Source organism: Mesoplodon bidens (genome assembly GCF_964165515.1).
Source record: "Mesoplodon bidens genome assembly, chromosome: 9".
Lineage (NCBI taxonomy): Eukaryota > Metazoa > Chordata > Mammalia > Artiodactyla > Ziphiidae > Mesoplodon > Mesoplodon bidens.
In genome coordinates this window covers 83,000,541-83,022,392 of record NC_138166.1, presented here as the reverse complement: position 1 = coordinate 83,022,392, position 21,852 = coordinate 83,000,541, and the positions used below count along the sequence as shown (strand labels likewise).

Genomic DNA, 21,852 nt, shown 5'->3' with positions numbered 1-21,852 from the left:
AATTAAAGCACTGCTCTCCTCACCCATGAAGCTCTGTCTTGGATGAAAGGAGCATCCAGAGCCTGGAATCTCAGAAGGAGGAGGGAAGCCAATGATGCTTGGGGCAAGTGAGGGTCATCGTAGGGAAGAAAATGAGAGGAGGGTGGGGCAGGCACAGCTGAGGAGTGGGACTGGAGTGGTTCTGACTGTGTCTCCTCCATCACCTGGCTCAGCTTGGCTCAGAAATGCTTGCTGCATCGTCACTCTGGGCTGAGGCCCAGAGAACTGCCATTCTCCTAATTACAGGCATTTCTCACTGGTGTCCTAGTGGCTGTAGCGGCCCCAGCACCAGAGCTGCTCCGAGAAATTGTTTCCTTTCTTGCCCACTTACCCTTCCATCTGCCTCTGCTCACACTCAAGTCCTCTCTGCCATCTCTTCCTCATCCTAATCCTTGCCAGCTCCTCTCACTCACTCACTCTCCCCATCACGGGTCCTTGGGTTCAGGCACACAGCTCTCAGCAAAGCAGTCCAAGCCCCACATACCCACAGTCAGTCTCTCTGTATGTTTGTCTGTCCGCCTCTCTCTCTTTCACAGAAGCGGGCACTTGCTCGTGCGCATACACACACACACACACACACACACACACTCCTTTTCTCTTTGGAAGCTCTGAACGGGGCTGGTGAGATGGGGAAGGGGCAGGGGAATACAGCTTGTTACTCACCAGCTCCAGCACTTCTTTGATTTTCCTCAGCAAGAATCGCCTAAGCCCTTTGACTTGATCAAGAGGCTGAGACTTTGGTGAGACAACCCTTCCCTTTTGTCTCATGCCTCAGCCCTTCCTTACCCAAAGCAGTTTCCCAGAAGAGCCCGGGTAGACCAGGGTGTAATATATACGCCCTCAGTTCCAATTCTTAGTACTGTAGGAGACTGAGAAACAAACTCACCTTCATTCATTCAATCTCTTTAAAACAGTTTATTGGATGCTTACAATGTGCTAGGTGATGGGGGTAGACAGACGAACTAGGTGGACAACAGCCCTGAACTTATGAAGTTGAAGGTCTTTTGGGGAAGGCAGACATTAAAGAGCTAATCAGATAAATAATTACAATTACACAAGTAATTAATTACATTTGCGAGAAGTGCTAAGAACAAGAAGTATGCGGTATTATAAGAAGGTTTGGTTTGCAAGCGGGAATGGAGCCAGAGGGATGGGGCTTGGGAGAGGCTGGCTGAGCACAGCCCACGCCTCTCTTCCTTCCTTTCCAGGCTCCTGCAAGTGATGGATGAGAAGAGGCCAGCAGTTTATTTCCCCTGGAAGCCACGTTGCTGATGTGGTGCAGGGTACCACGACTCCTGCTATTTAATAAAGAACCCTGCATGTGTCCTGGTTAGATGGATGAGCAAATATTCCTGATTGAAGAACCACATGGCTTCCCTGTTACAAATGGACAGGAGGGGATGTGGCTGAGTCTGGGAGACTGAGATGGGGAGCCAGGTCTGAAAGTTGGGAAGAGTACAAAGGGTCAGCTGCATTGTTGCACTCGCCTAGGGGCAAAGAACTCCTCCGTACTGTGGGTGGCTGCTGCCCTCTGATGGGCACAGGGACACAGTTACCTTTTGTTCTTTAGGGAAGGTTTGGGTCCAAAGTATTTCCAACTGAGCATTGTAGCGTGTGTCCCAAAGGGATGTTAGAGCAGCCTTCTCAGGATTCTTTCCCCAGTGCACACTGCAGCCAGGACTGGGAAAGCCTCCATATAGCTAGGGCCCTGAAGCTTGCAATTTAGACTTTGGGTATGAAATTTTGGTTTCTAAGGTGATGAGGGGGCAAGAGAGGAGGAGAAGAAAGAGAGAGGAATGTGGAATTCCATACCAACTGTATTCAAATGATCCATCCCATTTCCTTTGTCTATTTGTCTCTCTTTATCCTGGATGAAATTAACCCATGGCCTTAAAAATCTGTTTTTTATTTCAATACTTCCTCTGCTGAGTTGTGTGTTTAAAACTAACTGTGGCATTTTCTTTTAAGCGTATAATAAATGCTTAAAAGCTAGGGTTTCATAAATCTGGTGTTAAACGTTCTCCCTTTCCCCCATCACAATCAACCAGTCATCCATCCAACCAAAATGTGCTGAAAGTAGATGGGGTTTGAGGAGAAAGGGAAACACTTTCATTGTACCTTTTGTACTTTTTGAATTTTCTACCTACCCTGTGTTCAGGTTATGCCATTTAAAAATAATTATTAAAAAAATGCATTGGGTACTTTTGTTCTGTACAGATGTTCTTCAGGGTGCTGCAGTCCTGCACACAGGTCAGTTCCTGGGCCCAGTGGGATGGCAAACACTGTGTTTCAGAATCCAGGAGCACCCAGATCTCCTGGCCAGTGAGATTCCTCAGCCTTGGCTCTGTCTGATAAGCTGATCTGAGGAAAGATCTCCTGTCTCTGGGAGGACCTGGGTACTAGGTCTGTGTGTGCAAGCTGGATGTCATGTTTGTTCTGGGTGTGTTCTCACATGATCTTGCATGGTGCAGGCTATGATTTATTTGTAATTTTTAAAATAAATCTATAGTTTTGTTAAGACAAAAACTGACAGTGTTGGTATGAAGTTTAACATTTAAACAAAAGTTTTCACAGAAACCTGACACATGCCTAAAAAGATTTTACAAGGGAGTTCTAGGTGCAGGTCTAGACGATATCAAGAACTGATGGATCTCATGATTCAAGACAGCATTTTGGGTTTTAGTTAATTCTTAGGATTAAAAAAATTTGTTTTGTTTTAAAGTGAACCACTGCCCCAGTATGAAAATTTAATCTTCTCCTGAGACCAGGGCTTCTGAAATCATTCAATTCTTGAAGTGATTCAGTGAACTTGTGCTGTCAGTGACTGAACCCTGCCACCAATGGTTTCAAAGTTCAAAAAACAGAGGCTCCAAGAGTTTTCCACCTAAGAGCACCAGACCTTGTCTTTGCCTACTCTCCCACCTCCTATACCACCCTCTGCCCTCCCCAAATACTTCAGCCAGTGGCTTGGATGGAGAAGCTGATATTTATAACTTCATAATTGGGAAAAAAGGGTCTTCTTGTCAATTTCAAGAATTAGCACCTCTAAGACAGAATGATCTGCCTGTGTATACACTCCCATAAGACTTTCCGTCCTCAACCAGTTTCCATCCCTCAAATGGCAGCTTTGGTAACTTCTTAACTGGCTTAGTCCTTTGCTGGGAATAGCATTAAGCTCAGGCAGGGAACACCTTGGCTTCTAAGTTTCAGGCATTCACAGCTTTTTTTTCTTTCTATTTTTTTTAAACATCTTTATTGGAGTATAATTGCTTTACAATGGTGTGTTAGTTTCTGCTTTATAACAAAGTGAATCAGCTGTACATATACATATATCCCCCTATCTCCTCCCTCTTACGTCTCCCTCCCACCCTCCCTATCCCACCCCTCTAGGTGGTCACAAAGCACCGAGTTGATCTCCCTGTGCTTTGCGGCTGCTTCCCACTAGCTATCTATTTTACATTTGGTAGTGTACATATGTCAATGCTACTCTCTCGCTTTGTCTCAACTTCCCCTTCCCCGTGTCCTCAAGTCCATTCTCTATGTCTGCATCTTTATTCCTGTCCTGCCCCTGCCTAGGTTCTTCAGAATCTTTTTTTTTTTTTTTTAAGATTCCATATATATGTGTTAGCATACGGTATTTGTTTTTCTCTTTCTGGCTTACTTGAAAGCCTTACTATGACAGACTCTAGGTCCATCCACCTCACTACAAATAACTCAATTTCATTTCATTTTATGGCTGAGTAATATTCCATTGTATATATGTGCCACATCTTCTTTATCCATTCATCTGTCGACGGACACTTAGGTTACTTCCATGTCCTGGCTATTGTGAATAGAGCTGCAATGAACATTGTGGTCCATGACTCTTTTTGAATTATGGTTTTCTCAGGGTATATGCCCAGTAGTGGGATTGCTGGGTCGTATGGTAGTTCTATTTTTAGTTTTTCAAGGAACCTCCATACTGTTCTCCATAGTGGCTGTATCAATTTACATTCCCACCAACAGTGTATGAGGCTTCCCTTTTCTCCACACCCTCTCCAGCATTTATTGTTTGTAGATTGTTTGATGGCCATTCTGACTGGTGTGAGGTGATACCTCATTGTAGTTTTGATTTGCATTTCTCTAATGATTAGCATTCACAGCTTTTAAACAATCTCTCGCAGTCCTCATTTAGGTTGCCAATGACATTTTTTGAAAGGATGAAATGTTCTGGACACAGAACCAAATCATCATTAATTGTTCTTGCCTTTGTTTCACCATTTCCCCCATCAGGCCCCAAATTTTAACAAAAATAATCCTAACCCATCTTCCTTCTTTCCCAACCCATCCCTCCCACTCTAAATAATACACCAGTAATAGCCAAAAACTACATATATGCTATGCTGTAAAAATGCAGAGTTAACGGTATTGGGAAGAAGGCTGTGGGTTGTGGAGATGCTCTTTGAAGATCTACAGTATCTTTTGCTCTCCCACATCCCATTCTGCAAGTTTTGTCCTTCATAGAAGGCCCTTTGCTTTTCTCAGCAAAGTTCAGAATGGGTTGCCTTGAAACACTGACCCTCCTTCCCCTCCACTGGGATGGGTGTGCAAACTATACAGCATGGGGTGACTTTAGAGCACTTGGGCTGCTGTAGGGCACGGAAACTATACTGGCTCTTCAAAGGACATCTTCTCAAGCCACCTCTATGGTGTCAAGACAAGTAGAACTCCTTCTTTCCCCACTTGAAAACCACAGTCAGATGTGACAGGGGCTGGTACTCAAGAGAGTTCATTCTTGTCATCTTTTTTGTCATCATCCTCCGAGGGGTAGGAATGCCACATCAGCCTTTCCTCATAAAAGGATATGACAACCTGTGGGCACTTGACATTGGCTTCCTTGGCAGGGACTAGGTCAACCTCATCAGAGTTTTTCCATTTCATCAGAAACATGAGTTCTCCACTGGAGTCTGTAGCGCCAATAATCCGCTGCGGTTCCAAACCCCGGGCAAAGCCTCATGGCTTTTCTGACTCTTCTTTCTTCTTTGGTTTGCTCTCCTCCCCCTTATCTTCCGAATCAGAATCAGCTTTGCGCTTGCCTCCCTCTGATTTATGTCTCGTGTGCTGTTTTCTGTGACTGCAGGAACTCAGCAATGAGGTCGGGGCGATCCAGGTTTTCTTCTGGCTCCCATGTGTTGTCCTCATCTGAGAACCCCTTCCACTTTAGCAAGTACTCCACTTGGCTCTTTACCACTCGACGGTCGAGAACTTTCCCCACCACATATTCTTCTTCCTCTTCTTCTAGCACCTCCTCCACTTTCTTCTTGTTTTGTTTTTTCCCCATAGTGTCCGCCAGCTTTCTGGTATAAAGTGTGACGCTGGTCAGAGCAGCGCCCACGAGCCCGAGAGGAATCAGGTGCTGCGCTCCAGGCGCGTCTTGTCGGGCCGGCCGTGGGAGTGGCGACCAGTAAAGCAACAAGGCTGTTGACCGCGGTTGAGCCCCTCCCTGAAGCGGCGTACTGCAGGCCCCGGCCAACGGCCCTTTTTTTTTTTTTTTTTTGCGGTACGCGGGCCTCTCACTGCTGTGGCCTCTCCCGTTGCGGAGCACAGGCTCCGGACGCGCAGGCTCAGCGGCCATGGCTCACGGGCCCAGCCGCTCCGCGGCATGTGGGATCTTCCCGGACCGGGGCACGAAGCCGTGTCCCCTGCAAAGGCAGGCGGACTCTCAACCACTGCACCACCAGGGAGGCCCTTTTTTTCTTTTTTTTTCTTTTTTTGATTAATGTCTGTCTACCCCCACGAGACTGCATACCCCACGAGGGTAGGGGTCCCATCGTTTTTTAGCTCACCAATTTTATTCCTAGTGCCTGGCACATAGTAGGAGCTCAGTAAATATTTTTTTGAAAGAATGTGTATGATCTGTGCCTATTTGTACTTTAGTAGCTATAATTTGTCTGCGAAGTGTTAAAGGCACAGTTGTAGTTATCTGTTATAGTGTGACAGATGTCTCATATTCTCTGAGAACATGAGAATTGTCCGAATGATGTATGTGACTTGTGTTGATGTGCATTCTGGCTGTGTTTTATCACGTAATCTGGGAGTCTGTGGTGGCACTTCAGAAAATATTTATTAAACATCCATTATATGTTAGATCCTGGGTTAGGGCCAGAGTAAAACCAACTTCTCCGGCCTGCCCTGCTGAGTTTGGTATCCATCTCCAGGAGGTTAGATTGTAGGCAGTGTAGGAAATAGCGAAGCCAAATTTCTCTACGGCGGCGGGGGCGGTACTTGGATTAGGGGTGGAACCCCGCTCAAGAAGCTCCGCCCCGGCGTCACGATTTTTTCCTTCCGGAATGTTTTTTCCCATTCTACCATGTTTTCCTCCGGACTCTTTTGAGTGAAGAGCACTTCCGTAGTCTCCCGGCAACTTGGCGCGGTCCTCTTACTAAAGCCTGTTACTTGACTCGCGTGCGCGAAGCCGCGCGCTTCTGTTTCTCGGCCTTATGGCCGGGCTGACCCTGTTTGTGGGCCGCCTCCCGCCCTCGGCCCGCAGCGAGCAGCTGGAGGAGCTGTTCAGTCAGGTGGGGCCGGTGAAGCAGTGCTTCGTGGTGACTGAGAAAGGTAGGAGGCGGGGCGGTCGAGGACAAAGTTGGGGTTCCTGGGAGCCGGATGGGGGCGAGGACACCCAAATTTAAGCGACCCGTATAATCCTTTACCTGCCCCATAGTGAAAAGACTTGGAAGTTGAATTTCTTTTCTAAACGGACTCTGCTTTAGATGAATCCATACGGGCCGTTTCTGAAAGTCAAATCAGTCCCTTAAGTTTATGTAGCGCTTTCCGTTTATTATGCGCGCTCACATATAAGATCTTATTTGGTAGTAAATAACTAACTTTTAATGAAACACCAGTAAGGCTTATTGAGAATCAACTGATTGCCATGTGCGGTGCTTGAGTTCCATGTGTTATCTCATTTAATTTCCCCATTAGTCTTGTTGGGTGGAGAGTTGACTCCATTTTACAGACGAGGAATCTAGGGCTTAGGGAAATTTAGTAATTTCAGCTTAAGTTCATACAGCTAGTAAGTAGTGGATTCAGAATTTGATCACCAGACCCGGAGCTCTTAACCAGTATGTTATTCATTCACCCAGTTATTTATTCCGTAAATATTAATTGAATGCGTATTTTGTGCCAGGCAACTATTGTAGGTCCTGGGGATACAGCAGTGCACAGAACCAAACCCAAAACCTTGCTCTTCTGTTCAAGATGGGGAAGACAGCCAATAAGCAAATAAGCAAAATATGTAGTGATAATGGTGATAAATGTTGAGGAGAAAAATAAGGCAGGGAAAAAGGATAGGGGGTCTCTGTAGATGTGTGTGTGTGGTGGTGGGGAAGCTGTAGAGGGGTGAGGAGTAGCCAGGGAAAGCCTTTCTGATGTGAGAGAGTGAGCATGTGTTTCTCAGTGGGAGGAGCAGCCTAGGCAGAGGAAGCTAAAGGATACTGAAGAGGAGTGTGTGTGGTATATTGGAGGAATAGTGAGGAAACCAGGGTGACTGGAATGCAGTGAGTGAAGGGAAGAGAATTAGCAGATGAGATCTGGTGCTACCAGATCATGTAGGACCTTATAGGCTGTTGCAAGGACTTTGGCTTTTACTCTGAGATATGAAACCACTGGTTTTGAGCAGGGAGCAGTAGATATGATATGGCTTGCGTTTTGGAAGATTCTCTCAGGCTGCCGTGTTGAGAATAGGCTGCTAAGAATAGAACAGAAGCGGGGAGACCAGTTATTAGGCCCTTGTGGTAATCCAGGTGAGAGAGAGGTCATGGTGTTGGACCAGCTGTTGTAGCAGTGAAGGTGGTTAAAAAGTGACTGCAATATGGATATTTTTGAGAGTAGAGCTGAAAGAATTTGCTGATGGATCAGATGTGGGGTATGAGAAAAAAAAGAGTGTCAAGGAGTCAAGTCTGACTCCAAGGGTTTTGGCTTGAGCCGCAGGAGGTATTTACTGACTTGTGGAATACTGCTATATGCTTTGCATTCTGTTTGATGCTCATTCCATCACTATGAAGGAGGGTTAGCATGTATTAGACTGAGGAAGAATTGTAAGGGTTTTAATTGTAGAAGCATTTCTTACTCTTGCCTAGACTGTGTCAAGGGGCACCTGATGTTGCCCAGAACATAAATTTAGCTTCCTTCCAAGTCATCAGTGTGTCTCTGTAGGTGGCTACCTCCTTGTCTTTCAGGAGAGCAACTGGAGGGAAGTAACATCCTGTGTACCTCTCTTTCCCCCCATGGTATCCAAGTACGTGATGAGTAGGCAGGCTAACAGTGTGCTAATGGATCACTCTGTTCTTATCTCCTATTTTGTTAGTAACAGAAATTAGAATTAGGATTGTCGACATGGCTCTGATTGCTGTACAAACCATAGCAGCTGCCTGGTTCTTTGTCATTTTAAGTATAGATACGGGCGAATGAGAGAATGAGAATGAGTGCTGTATAGCAGTGTTTCTTAAACTGCAGATCATTGTCCATTAGTGGGTCTTGAGTGGGTCATGATTAGAGATTTTTTTTTAATGAAATAGGAGTATATCTATACATGGTAAAGGAGAAGTTTTCGTAAAATTGTTTTTTTTCAGTTTTGTAAAAAACTGCATCCTGGATCCACTATAAGTTACATTTGTTACTGTGGGTTATCAAAACAATTGAGAAACGCTGCTCAACAGTGGTTGGTTGTGTTCCGGGGAAGAACAGGCCTTTGAATGGGAATTCTCCTTTTGGGTCCTCAGAATATAGGCTACATGTAACCTTACCTGTAGCTTGTGTATGTAGTCTACATCTTTAACAGAAGCTGCTATTCCCTTTTTAAGAAAAAACGTGCTTTTCTGTCCAGGCAGCCAGATGTACTGAATGCTGTACTTAGTGGGATGGGAGGGCAGGGGGTGTGGGGTGAGGTCTTACCAGTAGTGGTGACTTGGACATGCCACTTAGCCTCTTTAAGATGGGAATAATTTCACAGGATTGTCGTAAAGATTCAAGTAAATGTGTGAGAGTGCTTTGTGCAGACATAAACAATGCGCGGTGTTTTTGTGAGCAACATGCTTCTATTTTGCCACTGAACTCCTTCACCTTTCAGCTGCTTCGTTTTTGGTTGTACTGATCAGGAAGGGCCCTGATTTTTCTTGTTCTTGTTTTCTGAAAGGTGAGTGGGCAGGCTTTTGTGAGAAGGAGTTTCAAGAGAAAAAGAGACCACCAGATCACAGTATGCTTTCCTGGTGCCAGGTGTCAGCTTTAACCAGTTTACGTGGATCAGCGTCCTGTGTTAGAGAGCTTGTACCCTGAAGCAGACTGGTGTGTAGTTGTAAAAGGAGAGCGTGTGAGCTCTGTTTCTTCTTTGGGTAGTAAGCAGACTGCTTGGTCTGTCCTTTTCTTTTCTGATGCAGTAAATTACTTAAAATTTTACTACCCCAAAATATTAAACTGAAAAAAAAAATACCAAAAAGGGCAAAGGTGGGTTACAGTTGATAATTGCAACTGTTTGTCTTAAATGATTTGTTTGGAAAAAAGCAATGATGATATTGGCTTATCCCTTCTTGGTGTGTTCTGACAAAATGAGATAAGAGGTTTACAGCTGCTTTAGAAAGGTTTAATTTGATATTGATTTCTAGGGCTTGGTAATAATGGTAATAGTGTCTGCAGGCTTCTGAAGCAATGTTTATTGTTTGAGGTTCTTTTTGCAGGACCCCTGGCATTCATTGCCGATCTGTTCTGTGGAGCGGTGGCTGAATTATTTCTTTGTAATTTTTGAAGCTACCATACTTACCTTTCCTACCTTCTCTGGTGATGTTTTGTTCTGTTTGACGTTGAGTTCTTCTTCGGGGGTGTAATGCATATCATGGGTCCTCCATATGCTTGAAATTATCAGGAAAGAAGGAAGGGAGCTAACAGCAAAGACACCACATTAGAAGAGGAAGCCTAACAATTTCTGAGCAAAGAGGGGACGGGGGCCACTCATGCTAACCTTGTCTCTTTCTCTTTTGAGAATTTTGGCAGACTGGCTGGCCTGGCTGTATATTTGCTAGTTTAGGGCTGTGAGAATTTACTGGTTTAGGGATCTTGGCTTACTGTTAATCCCCCCTCCTCCCATCCCCATACTGTTCCAGGGAGTAAGGCATGTCGAGGCTTCGGCTATGTCACTTTTTCTATGCTGGAAGATGTTCAGAGGGCCCTCAAGGAGATTACCACCTTCGAAGGCTGCAAGATCACCGTGACCGTTGCCAAGAAAAAACTGAGAAATAAGTCCAAGGAAAAGGGGAAAACTGGTGAGTTTCTAGTAGCCGAAGGGAGTTTTCCCCCCGGATTGAGGGGGCAGTGGATTGGCTCTGGGAGTAGTGTCTAGGCCTAAAAGCTTCCTGAATTTCCTCTTGATGTCCAAAATCATCCAATGTATTTTGTTACTTAGTTTTAGTCTTTTGTTTACTTCTGAGTCTGGAAAACCTGGTGTTCCTGGGCATTGCCATACTTAACCCTGTGTTAAATGCCATCTGTTGCTAGTAGCTTCTTTTCTCTGATGTTCTGGGCCGAGGGGATCACAGATTTACTTCATTGCCATTTATTTTTTAGAAAATTCAAAGTCCCCAAAGAAGGAGCTGCAGCCTAAAAAAGCCAGAGTGGCAGATAAGAAAGCCAGATTAATTATTCGGAACCTGAGCTTTAAGGTAAGAGACAGAGAAAACTAACAGTGAGTGTTTTGAAGGCTGTTGGAGCCAAGGCATGCTCATTGGTCGAACTCCTCACCAGAATGGTATAATTGGGTTTAATTCCTTCTGGGAACAAACTTTAGCCTTGTTGAATTCAGAAAATGGGCCTGTATAAACAAGAACTTATTAAGGACAGAGACTGTGAAGATGCCTTGGGGAAACTACTGCTGAGAAAGGGAGGGGAGGAAAAGCTCTCTGATATCTGTCCTTTTTGCCTGTATAGGAACAAAGCAAGATGTCGTCTATTTTGAGTGTTTGGTGTCCTAGTCTCAAAATTTAAAAAGGAGTACAAATATTCAAGCTCTTCCTAGTGAACTAATTGAATAGTTGATGTTTTGTGTTTATTTGCTGTGATAATACCTCTTTTTCTTTCTTCACTTTTGGCTTCAGTGTTTAGAAGATGACTTGAAGACAGTATTTGCTCAGTTTGGAGCTGTGCTGGAAGTAAACATCCCTAGGAAACCAGGTACTGGCAAACCTTTATTTTGTGTGGATTAGATTAAGGTTATTTTACATAATGGTCTTTTTCTGTATCACCTTTGAACTAAGCAGAAATACAAGGTTCGGATCATACTCTGTGAGCCCCAGATGATATGATATATGTAAAGTATCAGGCACAGTGCTTGACAAATAACAGTGTTTAGTCCCCTTAGGGTATTGTTAGTTAGATCAGAACTACTTTTAGAAGACAAGGTACAGTTTGAGAAAATGCATTGCTCTCCCCAAGCCTGTGTCAGGGTAACCTCAGCAGGATATAGGCTTGTGCTTTGGGCCAGGGGCTGACTGGTTGATAGGATTTGGGTCTTCTTGCCAATCCCGGTTTCTGTAACATCCTTCTTAGTGTCTGTTGGTTCCCTACCTGCTACCTCTAACTTCTTTGTTGTGTTTGCACACAGATGGAAAGATGCGTGGTTTTGCTTTTGTTCAGTTCAAAAACCTCCTAGAAGCAGGAAGGGCTCTCAAAAGCATGAACATGAAAGAGATAAAAGGTAAGTTTTCTATGCCCATACCATTGACTCAGATATTTCTGGTGTTCAGGCAAATTAGCACAGTAACCCACTTTCTACATTTTCAAAAGGTGTTTGCCTTGTTGAGAGTCTCATTGCTAATATAGGTGAAATATTCCTAGTACTTGATCTTAGGGTTAAACTTGAAAGAACCCATGCTGTCCTTCTCTTTTCTTTTTTTGGTGATGAGTATCCTTTTAAATCCCTAATGAAAAACTGTCCCTGACTGATAGAGGCGGGTTGCTGTCTAGAGGATGTGGGATTAGCAGGTTCCTCCCTCTTGGTTATGATCACTATTCAGCATCTGTGGGCTTTTTTTTTTTAATTATAAATTTATTTATTATTTATTTATTTGGCTGCATTGGGTCTTCCTTGCAACAAGCGGGGGCTACTCTTTGTTGTGGTGCGTGGGCTCTAGGTGTGCAAGCTTCAGTAGTTGTGGCACGCAGGCTCAGTAGTTGTGGCTCATGGGCTCTAGAGCACAGGCTCAGTGCTTGTGGCGCATGGGCTTAGTTGCTCCGTGGCATGTGGGATATTCCTGGACCAGGGATCGAACCTGTGTCCCCTGCATTAGCAGGTGGATTCTTAGCCACTGTGCCACCAGGGAAGTCCACCTGTGGGCTTTTAAACTGACCTTGACGTTACTCTGGGTATTGATTTACCAGGTACAGTGCCTAAAGGAGGGATTGGCTTGGAGACTTCCTAACTTCTGAGTAACGTGCAGTTATTCCAGAATGTCTATTTTCCCTCACGCTAGTGTAAGTGGAAACTTGGTCTAACTGGAAACACTGTTCTGATTCTTACCCTGTCTTGTTCCAGGTGTAGTGGCTGTGTAGAAAGGCAAAACTTCTGTTCATTGATAAAAAGGTTAAGGGTTAAAAGAATAGACACCTACCAGGAGTTTTATTTTAGGACCAACGGTCTCTGAATCCGCAGTTTCTTTGTCTCCTTTGGTTCCATTACTGTCTTTGACGAATAGGAAGTCATTTATAGGAAACAGAAATGTTAAAGAGAAGGCCTTTCTGATGCTACTTTTCTGTCTGACAGGGCGGACAGTGGCTGTGGATTGGGCTGTGGCAAAGGATAAATATAAAAATACACAGCCTGCCTCTGTCGCAGGTAAGATGCAGTGGTGTTGGGTAGGAGGGGTTTTATGTCCTAACTGTTTGTCAGTCTGTTGTACCATCTGGTGATCTGGTCCCAAAACAGGATCTTTTGAATCTAAGCCCACTCCTTGATGTGGATGTGAAGAGTGGGGCCCAAGTTCATTGTCCCTACTACTTGCTGTACTTTCCCAGCTTTCATAATAGGGAGTGATGGAACATTAAAAATAGGGAAACTTAAAACTTGATTTTTATTTAGAAAACAGTTGGCTTTTAAGCCACCAGGAGCTCAGAGAACAGAACTCACAGAGATTAAATTTCATGGCTGGGCTCCAGAGCATGCATTGTGCTGGCCATGGTGCACAATGGTAGGCTGTTTGCAGAGGCTCAGTTGCTGAGCCAGGTTAACCTTAAGGCTTCTGATGAATGGGACAGCCTCCGAGGGAATCTCAGTGATGAGGGGTTTTTGTTGTTTTCTTTTTTTTTTTCCCCATACTTTTTCCTATTATGTACAGTAAGAAAAATATATGAGCTTCTGTAAAACCAAAGGAACTGGGAACTTGGGGTATTAGTTACTCTTGTTTAAATAACCTTGTTTTGGATACTAAATGAATTCCTAACTTTCTTTACCAACTATGTATGTAGGTGAGGAGAAGAGGCCTGAACCTAAGTGTCAGGAATCAGGTCAAGAGAATGGCAGGGAAGAAGAGGATATGGAGGAGGAGGAGAATGATGGTGGTTATGATGATGAGGAAGATGATGAAGAAGAAGAGGAGGAGGAGGAGGAGAATAGAGAATCGAAGCCGACCAAGCCTGTGCAAATTGAGAAGAGGTAAGTGGCTCAGTGTGTTCTGAGACAGCAGAGGAAGATTCAGGGTTGTCCCTGAGAGGAAAATACCTTTCCCTGCCCCCGTCATTGCAGAATTGACGTGTGTGGTGAAGTTGGAGAGGCAGGCCTCTCTCTCATCCCAGAACCTTAGTTCTGATCTGTGCCACTGCAGAGCAGTCAAGAGGGCAGCACCTGCAGAAAGCAGTGAAGAGGAGCATTCTGATGACAACAGCGACCTGGAGGAAAGAGACAGGATTGATGGTGGAGAGGACCTGAGTGACACCACTCAGAGTGATACCAACACTGAAGAGCAAGAGGAGGAAGGTTTGCCTTAAATTTAAAATAAGTTACTGAGAAATGTGCATCAGTTCAGCTCAGTCCTCTTTTTAAATAGGACCCTAAGGTGTCCTGTCAAATTTATGTTTAAATGCTGAAAATGAAACCTTTATATTCCTTTCTTTTTTTTTAATTTTTTATTTAATTAATTAATTTATTTATTTTTGACTGCGTTGGGTCTTCGTTGCTGCGGGCGGGCTTTCTCTAGTTGCCGTGGGCGGGGGCTACTCTTCGTTGTGGTGCGCAGGCTTCTCACTGTGGTGGCTTCTCTTGTTGTGGAGCACGGGCTCTAGGCGCACAGGCTTCAGTAGTTGTGGCACGTGGGCTCAGGAGTTGTGGCTTGCGGGCTCTAGAGCTCAGGCTCAGTAGTTGTGGCGCACGGGCTTAGTTGCTCTGCGGCAGGTGGGATCTTCCCGGGTCAGGGCTCGAACCTGTGTCCCCTGCATTGGCAGGTGGATTCTTAACCACTGTGCCACCAGGGAAGCCCCTATATTCCCTTCTTTTAAAGGTTTTTTTGTTTTTTTTTAACGAGTTTGGAACCGTGTTTGAGGATTAAGATTCTTAGGGAATTTAAAACCTAGCTTAATGCTGAGGCACTGCCTCTGTCTCTCAGTTACCCAAATTGAATGAATAACTGGATAAACAGGATATTGCATCCTACCACCAAAATGGGTTCTATTTAATTAACTTAATTTAATTTATTTACTTCTGTACTAAAATTACATTTTATTAAATGTAACAAACTCAGGAAGGGAAACACTTGTATTTTTCCATCCATGCTGTTGTCTGTAAACAACAGATAATACAGAGTAGATTTGAAAGCCCAAAGATGGTGTTTTTTCCCCTCATTGATTAGAGGTACTATTTTAAGTGTGTCTGCAGTGTTAGCAAACCCCAGAACATCAGCTTCGTTTATTCTACTCAGAATCAGAGGTACTTGAATCACTGGCACCTTCCAGGATGAAGACTGACAACAACAATAAAATAATCCATTATGATAGGAACAAAGTACGGAACTCAGAATTTCTTCTCTGGAAAGGCTCAGTTCTCTTAAGCAGTCTTTTCTGCCCTTTATCATGGGCTTAGGAGTCAAACCATGTGGGTTCAAGTCCTGGCTTTTCCATTTCTAGTTGTCTGGTTCTGGTCAAGTCCTTGCCTCTAGTTTCCATATTACTTCATCTGTGATTGGATGTTAGAGGTCCCCATCTCCTGACATTGCAGAGAGTACCTTCCCAACAGTATTAGTTGCCTTTGTTGCTACTAATCTTATTTTTATGCGCCTCCCTCCCCCCGCCCCCGCCACCAACAATCTTCTAAAAAATGTGTGAGTCTCATTAAGTTCGATGTAAGATGGCCACTGATAAAATCTTCTGCCTTTAGTGGTCACTGGGAGGGAGGCGGAGGCAGTCTGAGCATTCCACTACTCCATTCAGTTGAGCAAATCAAGTCTCCTTTCCTCATCATTTGCTTAAAAAGAAACATTTATTGAACACCTACTAATGTTAAACTTTGGGCTGAACAGAAAAAAAATCCTTGGTCTCTAGGAGCTTTTTTTTTTTTTTTTTTTTCTGTTTTTTTTTTTTTTTTCGGTACGTGGGCCTCTCACTGCTGTGGCCTCTCCCGTTGCGGAGCACAGGCTCCAGACGCGCAGGCTCAACGGCCATGGCTCACGGGCCCAGCCGCTCTGCGGCATGTGGGATCTTCCCAAACCGGGGCACAAACCTGTGTCCCCTGCATCGGCAGGCGGACTCTCAACCACTGCGCCACCAGGGAAGCCCCTCTAGGAGCTTTTGATCTGGCTCCACTACTTTCAGTCGCAAAGGATTGGCAAGAAAACAAGCAAAGACCAACAAAAACACTTCTGCACTTTCATCAGAGTTTTTTAAAAATGTAGATGAACCAGTTTGGAACTGATGAATGAACACTTCTGTGCACACCCTTCCCATGTTGTATGTAAATGCCCATGTGTTTGCTCTTTGGAAAGGTTGGAATAGATGCTTCATGAGACAGTGATTTTTAAACCTGTCATGAGAGAAAAATGTACTTTTTTTTTTTTTTTTTTTTTTTACTATTACTACACCTTCGTTTATTCAGACAACAAATATTCAGAGTGCCTGCAGTGCTACACACTGGGTGAACAGGAGTTAAAAGAAAATAAAGCGCCACATTTCCTAGAAATCACAATAATAGCTTGTTTGGCAGAGGGTCTCAAATCCTATCTCTGCTCCTTTCTTTTTTTTTTTTTTTTTTTTTTGCTGTATGCGGGCCTCTCACTGTTGTGGCCTCTCCCGTTGCGGAGCACAGGCTCCGGACGCGCAGGCCCAACGGCCATGGCTCACGGGCCCAACCGCTCCGCGGCATGTGGGATCTTCCCAGACCGGGGCACGAACCCGTGTCCCCTGCATCTGCAGGCGGACTCTCAACCACTGCGCCACCAGGGAAGCCCTCTGCTCCTTTCTTAAGGTATGACTTTGGGGCAAGTTACTTAACCTCTTTATACCTCAGTTTCTTCATCTATAAAATGGAGATAATAACCACATAGGGTTGTTGTGAAGATTAAATTATTTGTGTGACTAATGCCCTGTACTACTAGTATTATCATTGTTACTGTTCTGTGGCAGTGGTGGAGTTTAAACAACAATTTTGAACTGAAATGGGGATAAAGGACCTCCTGGGGCATTTTGTAAAACTGTAACCAAACCATATTGCTACTTTTATCAAGAATGTTGGGTTTAAACTCAACTAGTTTATTGAGGGAGGCAGGTCATTACAGAATGAGGAGCAGTCAGTAAGTGGTCCTTTAGTTTGTCTGGGTGGAGGTTTTTATTCACTTATCAGGTCTCCCTTCTCCCTTTTCTGTAAGTCTGGCATGTTGATTTGACCATATGAGAAATCTGAGGAAATAAGCTTTTTCTGTGAGGAGAGAATAGTAGACACCTTAGAAGCAAAGAAGCTTTTATTCTGAAGGAACTGAGAGACCTTGCATTCTATAACCAGATTCAGCTGTCTCTTAGCATTCTTTCACTTGAAAAAATTATAAGACTGATGGATAATAATGAGAGAAAATTAATTAAAAATACAGTACAAAAAATATACATAGTGCAGAAGGGTGTAATATAGAAATTTATGTTAGATCTTAATTTATGTAAGATCTTTAAAAGTTCTTCACCAGTCCTCCCAGTAGTCCCCCAAAGTAGTCTCTGTTATTTCTTTTGTATCCTTCCAGAAATTTTCTGTGTATATATAAGCATATATGTCTATTTTTCTTTCTTTCTTTATTTTTTATTTTTTGCAGTACGTGGGCCTCTCTGTTGTAGCCTCTCCCGTTGCGGAGCACAGGCTCCACTCAGCAGCCATGGCTCACGGGCCCAGCCGCTCCGCGGCATGTGGGATCTTCCCGGACCGGGGCACGAACCCGTGTCCCCTGCATCGGCAGGCGGACTCTCAACCACTGCGCCACCAGGGAAGCCCCTATGTCTATTCTTAAAATCAATGAGTCTCCCTTAAACCCAAATCCGCAGCCACTTAGGGCCCCTCTCCAGAGACAACCAGTGTTTCTTGTGTATCTAAGGATAGTTAATGCTTTTATAAGCAAAAACATGAATGTATATGCACTTATGTAGAATATAATGTATATTTGTGTATGCGAATGTAGATATATATTTTTTCTCCTCAAATGTTTACATTTTATATTTCCAGAGAGTTTACACTGTCACAACAGTATATGGGAATCTCTCTTTTTCCCCACACCCTTACCACAATGGATTTCATCTGTCTTTTTTGTTGTTGCCAATCTGTTGGTGATAAATAGTATCTCATTTCTTGTGCTGTGTTTTTCTTTAATTATGAGTGCGTTTGAGCATCTTCGTATATTTAGTTGCATATCCTTTGTTCATTTTTAATTGGAGTTCTTAATTTGTGTAAGATCTTTATATATTTAAAAGCCTTTGTTGTAAGGCTTGTACTAGTCTTTTTCAGTTTTTTGTTTTTCTTTTTACTCTGGATATACAAGTCTCAAAGAAGAAGAAGAAGAGGAAATTACCCTCTGATGTGAATGAAGGGAAAACTGTCTTTATCAGGTATGACTTTCTATCTTGAGAACTGCTGTTTGTGTTGCCTTCATAGGTTTCTTTTCTTCCATTCTTCCTCCCTCCCTTCTTTCCTTTCTTCATCGTCTTCTTTTTGCACTAATTCTGTTAGCTAGGCCAAAAAGTTAGATGCATCGAAGACCATTAGCACATCTGCCTAGGAACATAGCACACAATGAGAAATGTGTAGGAGAATCAGAACTATACACAGAAGATAAATAGCAGGGGTCTTTATATCTTGTCCTCATTTAGATTTCATTCTTTGTAATTGGGGTGGGATCATTTGGAACAGATCAGTTTTTCAACTATTAGAACCATCTTGCTTCTGGCCTTTGTTTTAGGGTGAGTGCTAGGGAGGGGTGATACCACTTATCCCAAACGAATTCTCTCTTCATGCCTCACTTATCTTCTACAGTCATGTCCAGAGTATAGTGAGGCATCCCATCTGTTTCCTGGAAAACTGAGGGAGGGAGATAGGTGTTGTATCATGTTGCCATTGCTGTTTTAGTCCTACTGACTGCAGTAGGTTGGTGTTTTCAGGAGGTTGGGATATCTTCGGCATACCTCAAGTATGCCTTCTCATCCTTTCTTAAGTACCATTGTGCTAGGGCCATTTGGGTCTTATTTTAGAGATGTCTATTTTATTCTCTTGTATAGTCTTTTAAGATTGGTTTCATTATACAAGTAATTTATGTTTATTGTGGGAAATATAGGAAATGAATAAGCAAAAAGTTAACCTTAATCACTGCTTGGGGAACACCCACACACATGTTCATAACATCATAAATATTTACAAAGATGATTTTAGCCTATACATGCTGTGCTGTAGCCCATTTTCTTTCTTTCTTTCTTTCTTTTTTTAATTTTTTAATTTAATTAATTTTTTATACAGCAGGTTCTTATTAGTTATCCATTTTATACATATTAGTGTATATATGTCCCATTTTCTTTCTTTATAGCATGTCTTTCCATGTTTTTTTTACTGTGTTATTTGTAATTTCTATATAATTTTCTATTTGTAGAGGATTCTGTGTAACAGGAAAGAAGGAATGTCACACTTAGAAGCCTGTGACCTCAATACCAAGAATACCATTCCTTATACATGTTTTAATTAAAAAAGAACTTAGGGAAGTAAAGGATGGAAGAGAGAAAACTATGTCCACGATGAGGCAAATTAGAAGAAATAATGTAGCTAGGATATGTCTTATTCCAGAACATCTTTTTTATCTTGGTTATTCCATAAGATAGAGCTGTTTATGGGGTTGTTAACTAGCATAAGAGAAGTAAAATTGTAGATATTTATTTGGGACTGTTTTTCTTACCCCTGGAAGGCTGTGCATAGCTGGGAAAAGAGGAATCTTTACACTGTGTTGAAATTTAGTAGAACAGAATCTCCTTCCAACATTTTTTAATCCCATCGAGAGAAATAGTAGTTTTTTGTTGTTTTTGCACTTAGCTAGTAAACTTTACCATGTTTGGTTTTGAGTTATTATTTTGAAGGATTTTCTGACTTCTGTAAAATTTTAACTGAAACCTGGATTTCATAGGAGTACAGAGGAGACATTTGACTTTTCATTAGCTGTCTGTGAATCTTTTGGTTGTAGTAAGGGAAACTAAGTTTGGCCAGTTTAAGTGAAAAGGCTGGTATGTTGGATGAACATTAGGGTGGCTCACAGAACAAAAGCTGTCAAAGAGCAGACCTCAAGAAGGGGATGAAGATCTGGGTGGTTCTGGGACCCTGGCTGCAGAAGGCTGTGTGTTCTTTTCTCTGAAGACACCCATCCTTTTTTCTATCCCTCGTTAAGGTATAACATGCATTCTGTAAAGTGTGTTAATGTAAGTGTACAATCAGTGACATTTTTCATGTATATAACCATCTATATACATATACCTTTATACATGGATATGTGTATATCCGTGTAACCATCACTCTGATCAAGATATAGAACATTTTCAGCTCCCCGTAAGTTTCCCTCAAGTGGGATGCTGCTGTTTTGAAGTGAATCTGTATCTACAACTTCTGGTCTTTGTATATGTCTGTTCAAGTTTTATATTCCTGGGAAGGAGAGTTTGATTAACAGAGGAAGGTCAGTCGGTTACAGCCAATAGGCAGAGTCATACACTGGAGGCCTGGCTAGTGGGAGCCACCCCCTGGTGCTGTCCCTGGGAAGGGTGGTTATGAGCAAGGGAACCACTCCAGTTGATGTCTGACTCACTCACCTTGTACTGGAAGGTAGGATCTCACTTTTGTAATTGACCTTTCTTGTGACCTGATTGTCCTCCATAGAAACCTGTCCTTCGACTCAGAGGAAGAAGACCTTGGAGAGCTCCTCCAGCAGTTTGGAGATCTTAAATATGTCCGCATTGTCTTGCATCCAGACACAGAGCATTCTAAAGGTATTTGCTGTCAGCTGGTCAGGCCCAAAAGGGTTGAGACCACTGCCATGGGCACTGACTAGGTTACATGGGAGCATAGTGTGTGCCATTCTGAGGGGTCCATCATTATCCAGGTTTCTGTGATCCATAGAAGCACCAAGGACATTCTGAGGTCGTCTTCCATGTTGTCAAACTCAGCATCTGTAATGGTGCTGCCAGCCATAATCTTGTCTCAGCTTTTTAAGCTCTTGCTTACTTACTTTAGGGTAATGAATTTCATTTGTTGTTCTTTGGATTTCAGGTGTGTTAGCATCTCATTCCACATTGCTTGAAATTGCTGGGATATCTTTCAGTTGCTTTTGTTAGACGTGGAAGCTGACAGAAACTTTGTTGCAGTGGCAACAGTCAGAAGGAAAACTATGTAGCAGGAGTGCTGGCTTAGTTTTTTTTTTTTCCCCCCCCTCAAGCTATTTTCTTTTGAGCTTAAAGGTTGACCACTCCTCATTCTAATATACTGTTGTTAGGTAAGCACCTTTTCCACCCGTTCATAATCTTTGATTTTATCAACTGCAGTCGTTCTACTAGAGCAGTGAATTCTTAATTCATTCTGGTTCTTGATTCCTTTGAGATCTAGCAAAAATTCTGAACCCTGTCCTCAGAAAAATGCCATTTCTGAGTGTTTTGGGGCTCTCTGGGGCCTATCTATGGATTCATTGCCTCCATTCTGAACCTTCTTATTTTCCAGTTTGATGAAACTTGATCATTTTTGGTTTTTACTCAGCTGTGAAAGATGTAAATGAGGTAGTATAATGGAAAGAAAACTGAACTGCTTCCTGGAGATTAGGGATCTAATCCCAGCTAAACCATAGACCGGCTGGGTGATTTTTGGCAATCATTTAACCACTGTGGGCTTCAGTTTCTTACATGTAAAACGAGTGGGTTCAACGAATCACTTAACGTGCGTTCAGCTCTGATATTCAATTGTGCTTCTTGGACCGTCTCCATTTCTAGTAAATTTTTCTGAAAATGGGCAACTAGGATTGCATAAAATGTTACAAGTACTGTAGGATATTGCTTGACTTTGATGATCTCCTTTGTCTCTTTCTGGGTGCAGTAGTGTATTGGGTTGACATTTTCAGAATGGAGTCTGTAGTTGACTTGCTCAGTCTCTTTCTTGGTCTGTTAATGTTAGCTGAGAGTTAATGGTCTTAATAGGCATAGTTTCCATTATTTTTTTTCATAATGCATTGTCTTTCCTGAGCTCGTACTAAAATTTTCTGGCACTTTTTCTGCCTCCTCACACAACCTCCTCCTGTACCTCATCAGCATGCTATTTCACTG

General features: G+C 43.0%; 1 protein-coding gene and 1 pseudogene across 2 annotated transcripts in view; one reads left to right on the top strand and one right to left on the bottom strand.

Annotated features, from left to right (window-relative positions):
* Positions 1–4,519: 4,519 nt before the first annotated feature.
* On the bottom strand, positions 4,520–5,923 carry LOC308622652 (chromobox protein homolog 1-like; annotated as a pseudogene). The gene has a single exon. The product of its transcript is annotated as a chromobox protein homolog 1-like (transcript).
* Positions 5,924–6,401: 478 nt separating this feature from the next.
* Positions 6,402–21,852, top strand: part of RBM28 (RNA binding motif protein 28) — a 29,851-nt gene continuing 14,400 nt past the window's right edge. Inside the window, exons 1-10 of the mRNA XM_081244921.1 lie at positions 6,402–6,636; positions 10,176–10,334; positions 10,636–10,730; positions 11,163–11,238; positions 11,669–11,761; positions 12,827–12,898; positions 13,528–13,714; positions 13,884–14,035; positions 18,060–18,126; positions 20,423–20,532. Coding sequence (XP_081101047.1) covers positions 6,519–6,636; positions 10,176–10,334; positions 10,636–10,730; positions 11,163–11,238; positions 11,669–11,761; positions 12,827–12,898; positions 13,528–13,714; positions 13,884–14,035; positions 18,060–18,126; positions 20,423–20,532 — 1,129 coding nt within the window. The 5' untranslated portion in view covers positions 6,402–6,518. The remainder of the gene's footprint in view (positions 6,637–10,175; positions 10,335–10,635; positions 10,731–11,162; positions 11,239–11,668; positions 11,762–12,826; positions 12,899–13,527; positions 13,715–13,883; positions 14,036–18,059; positions 18,127–20,422; positions 20,533–21,852) is intronic.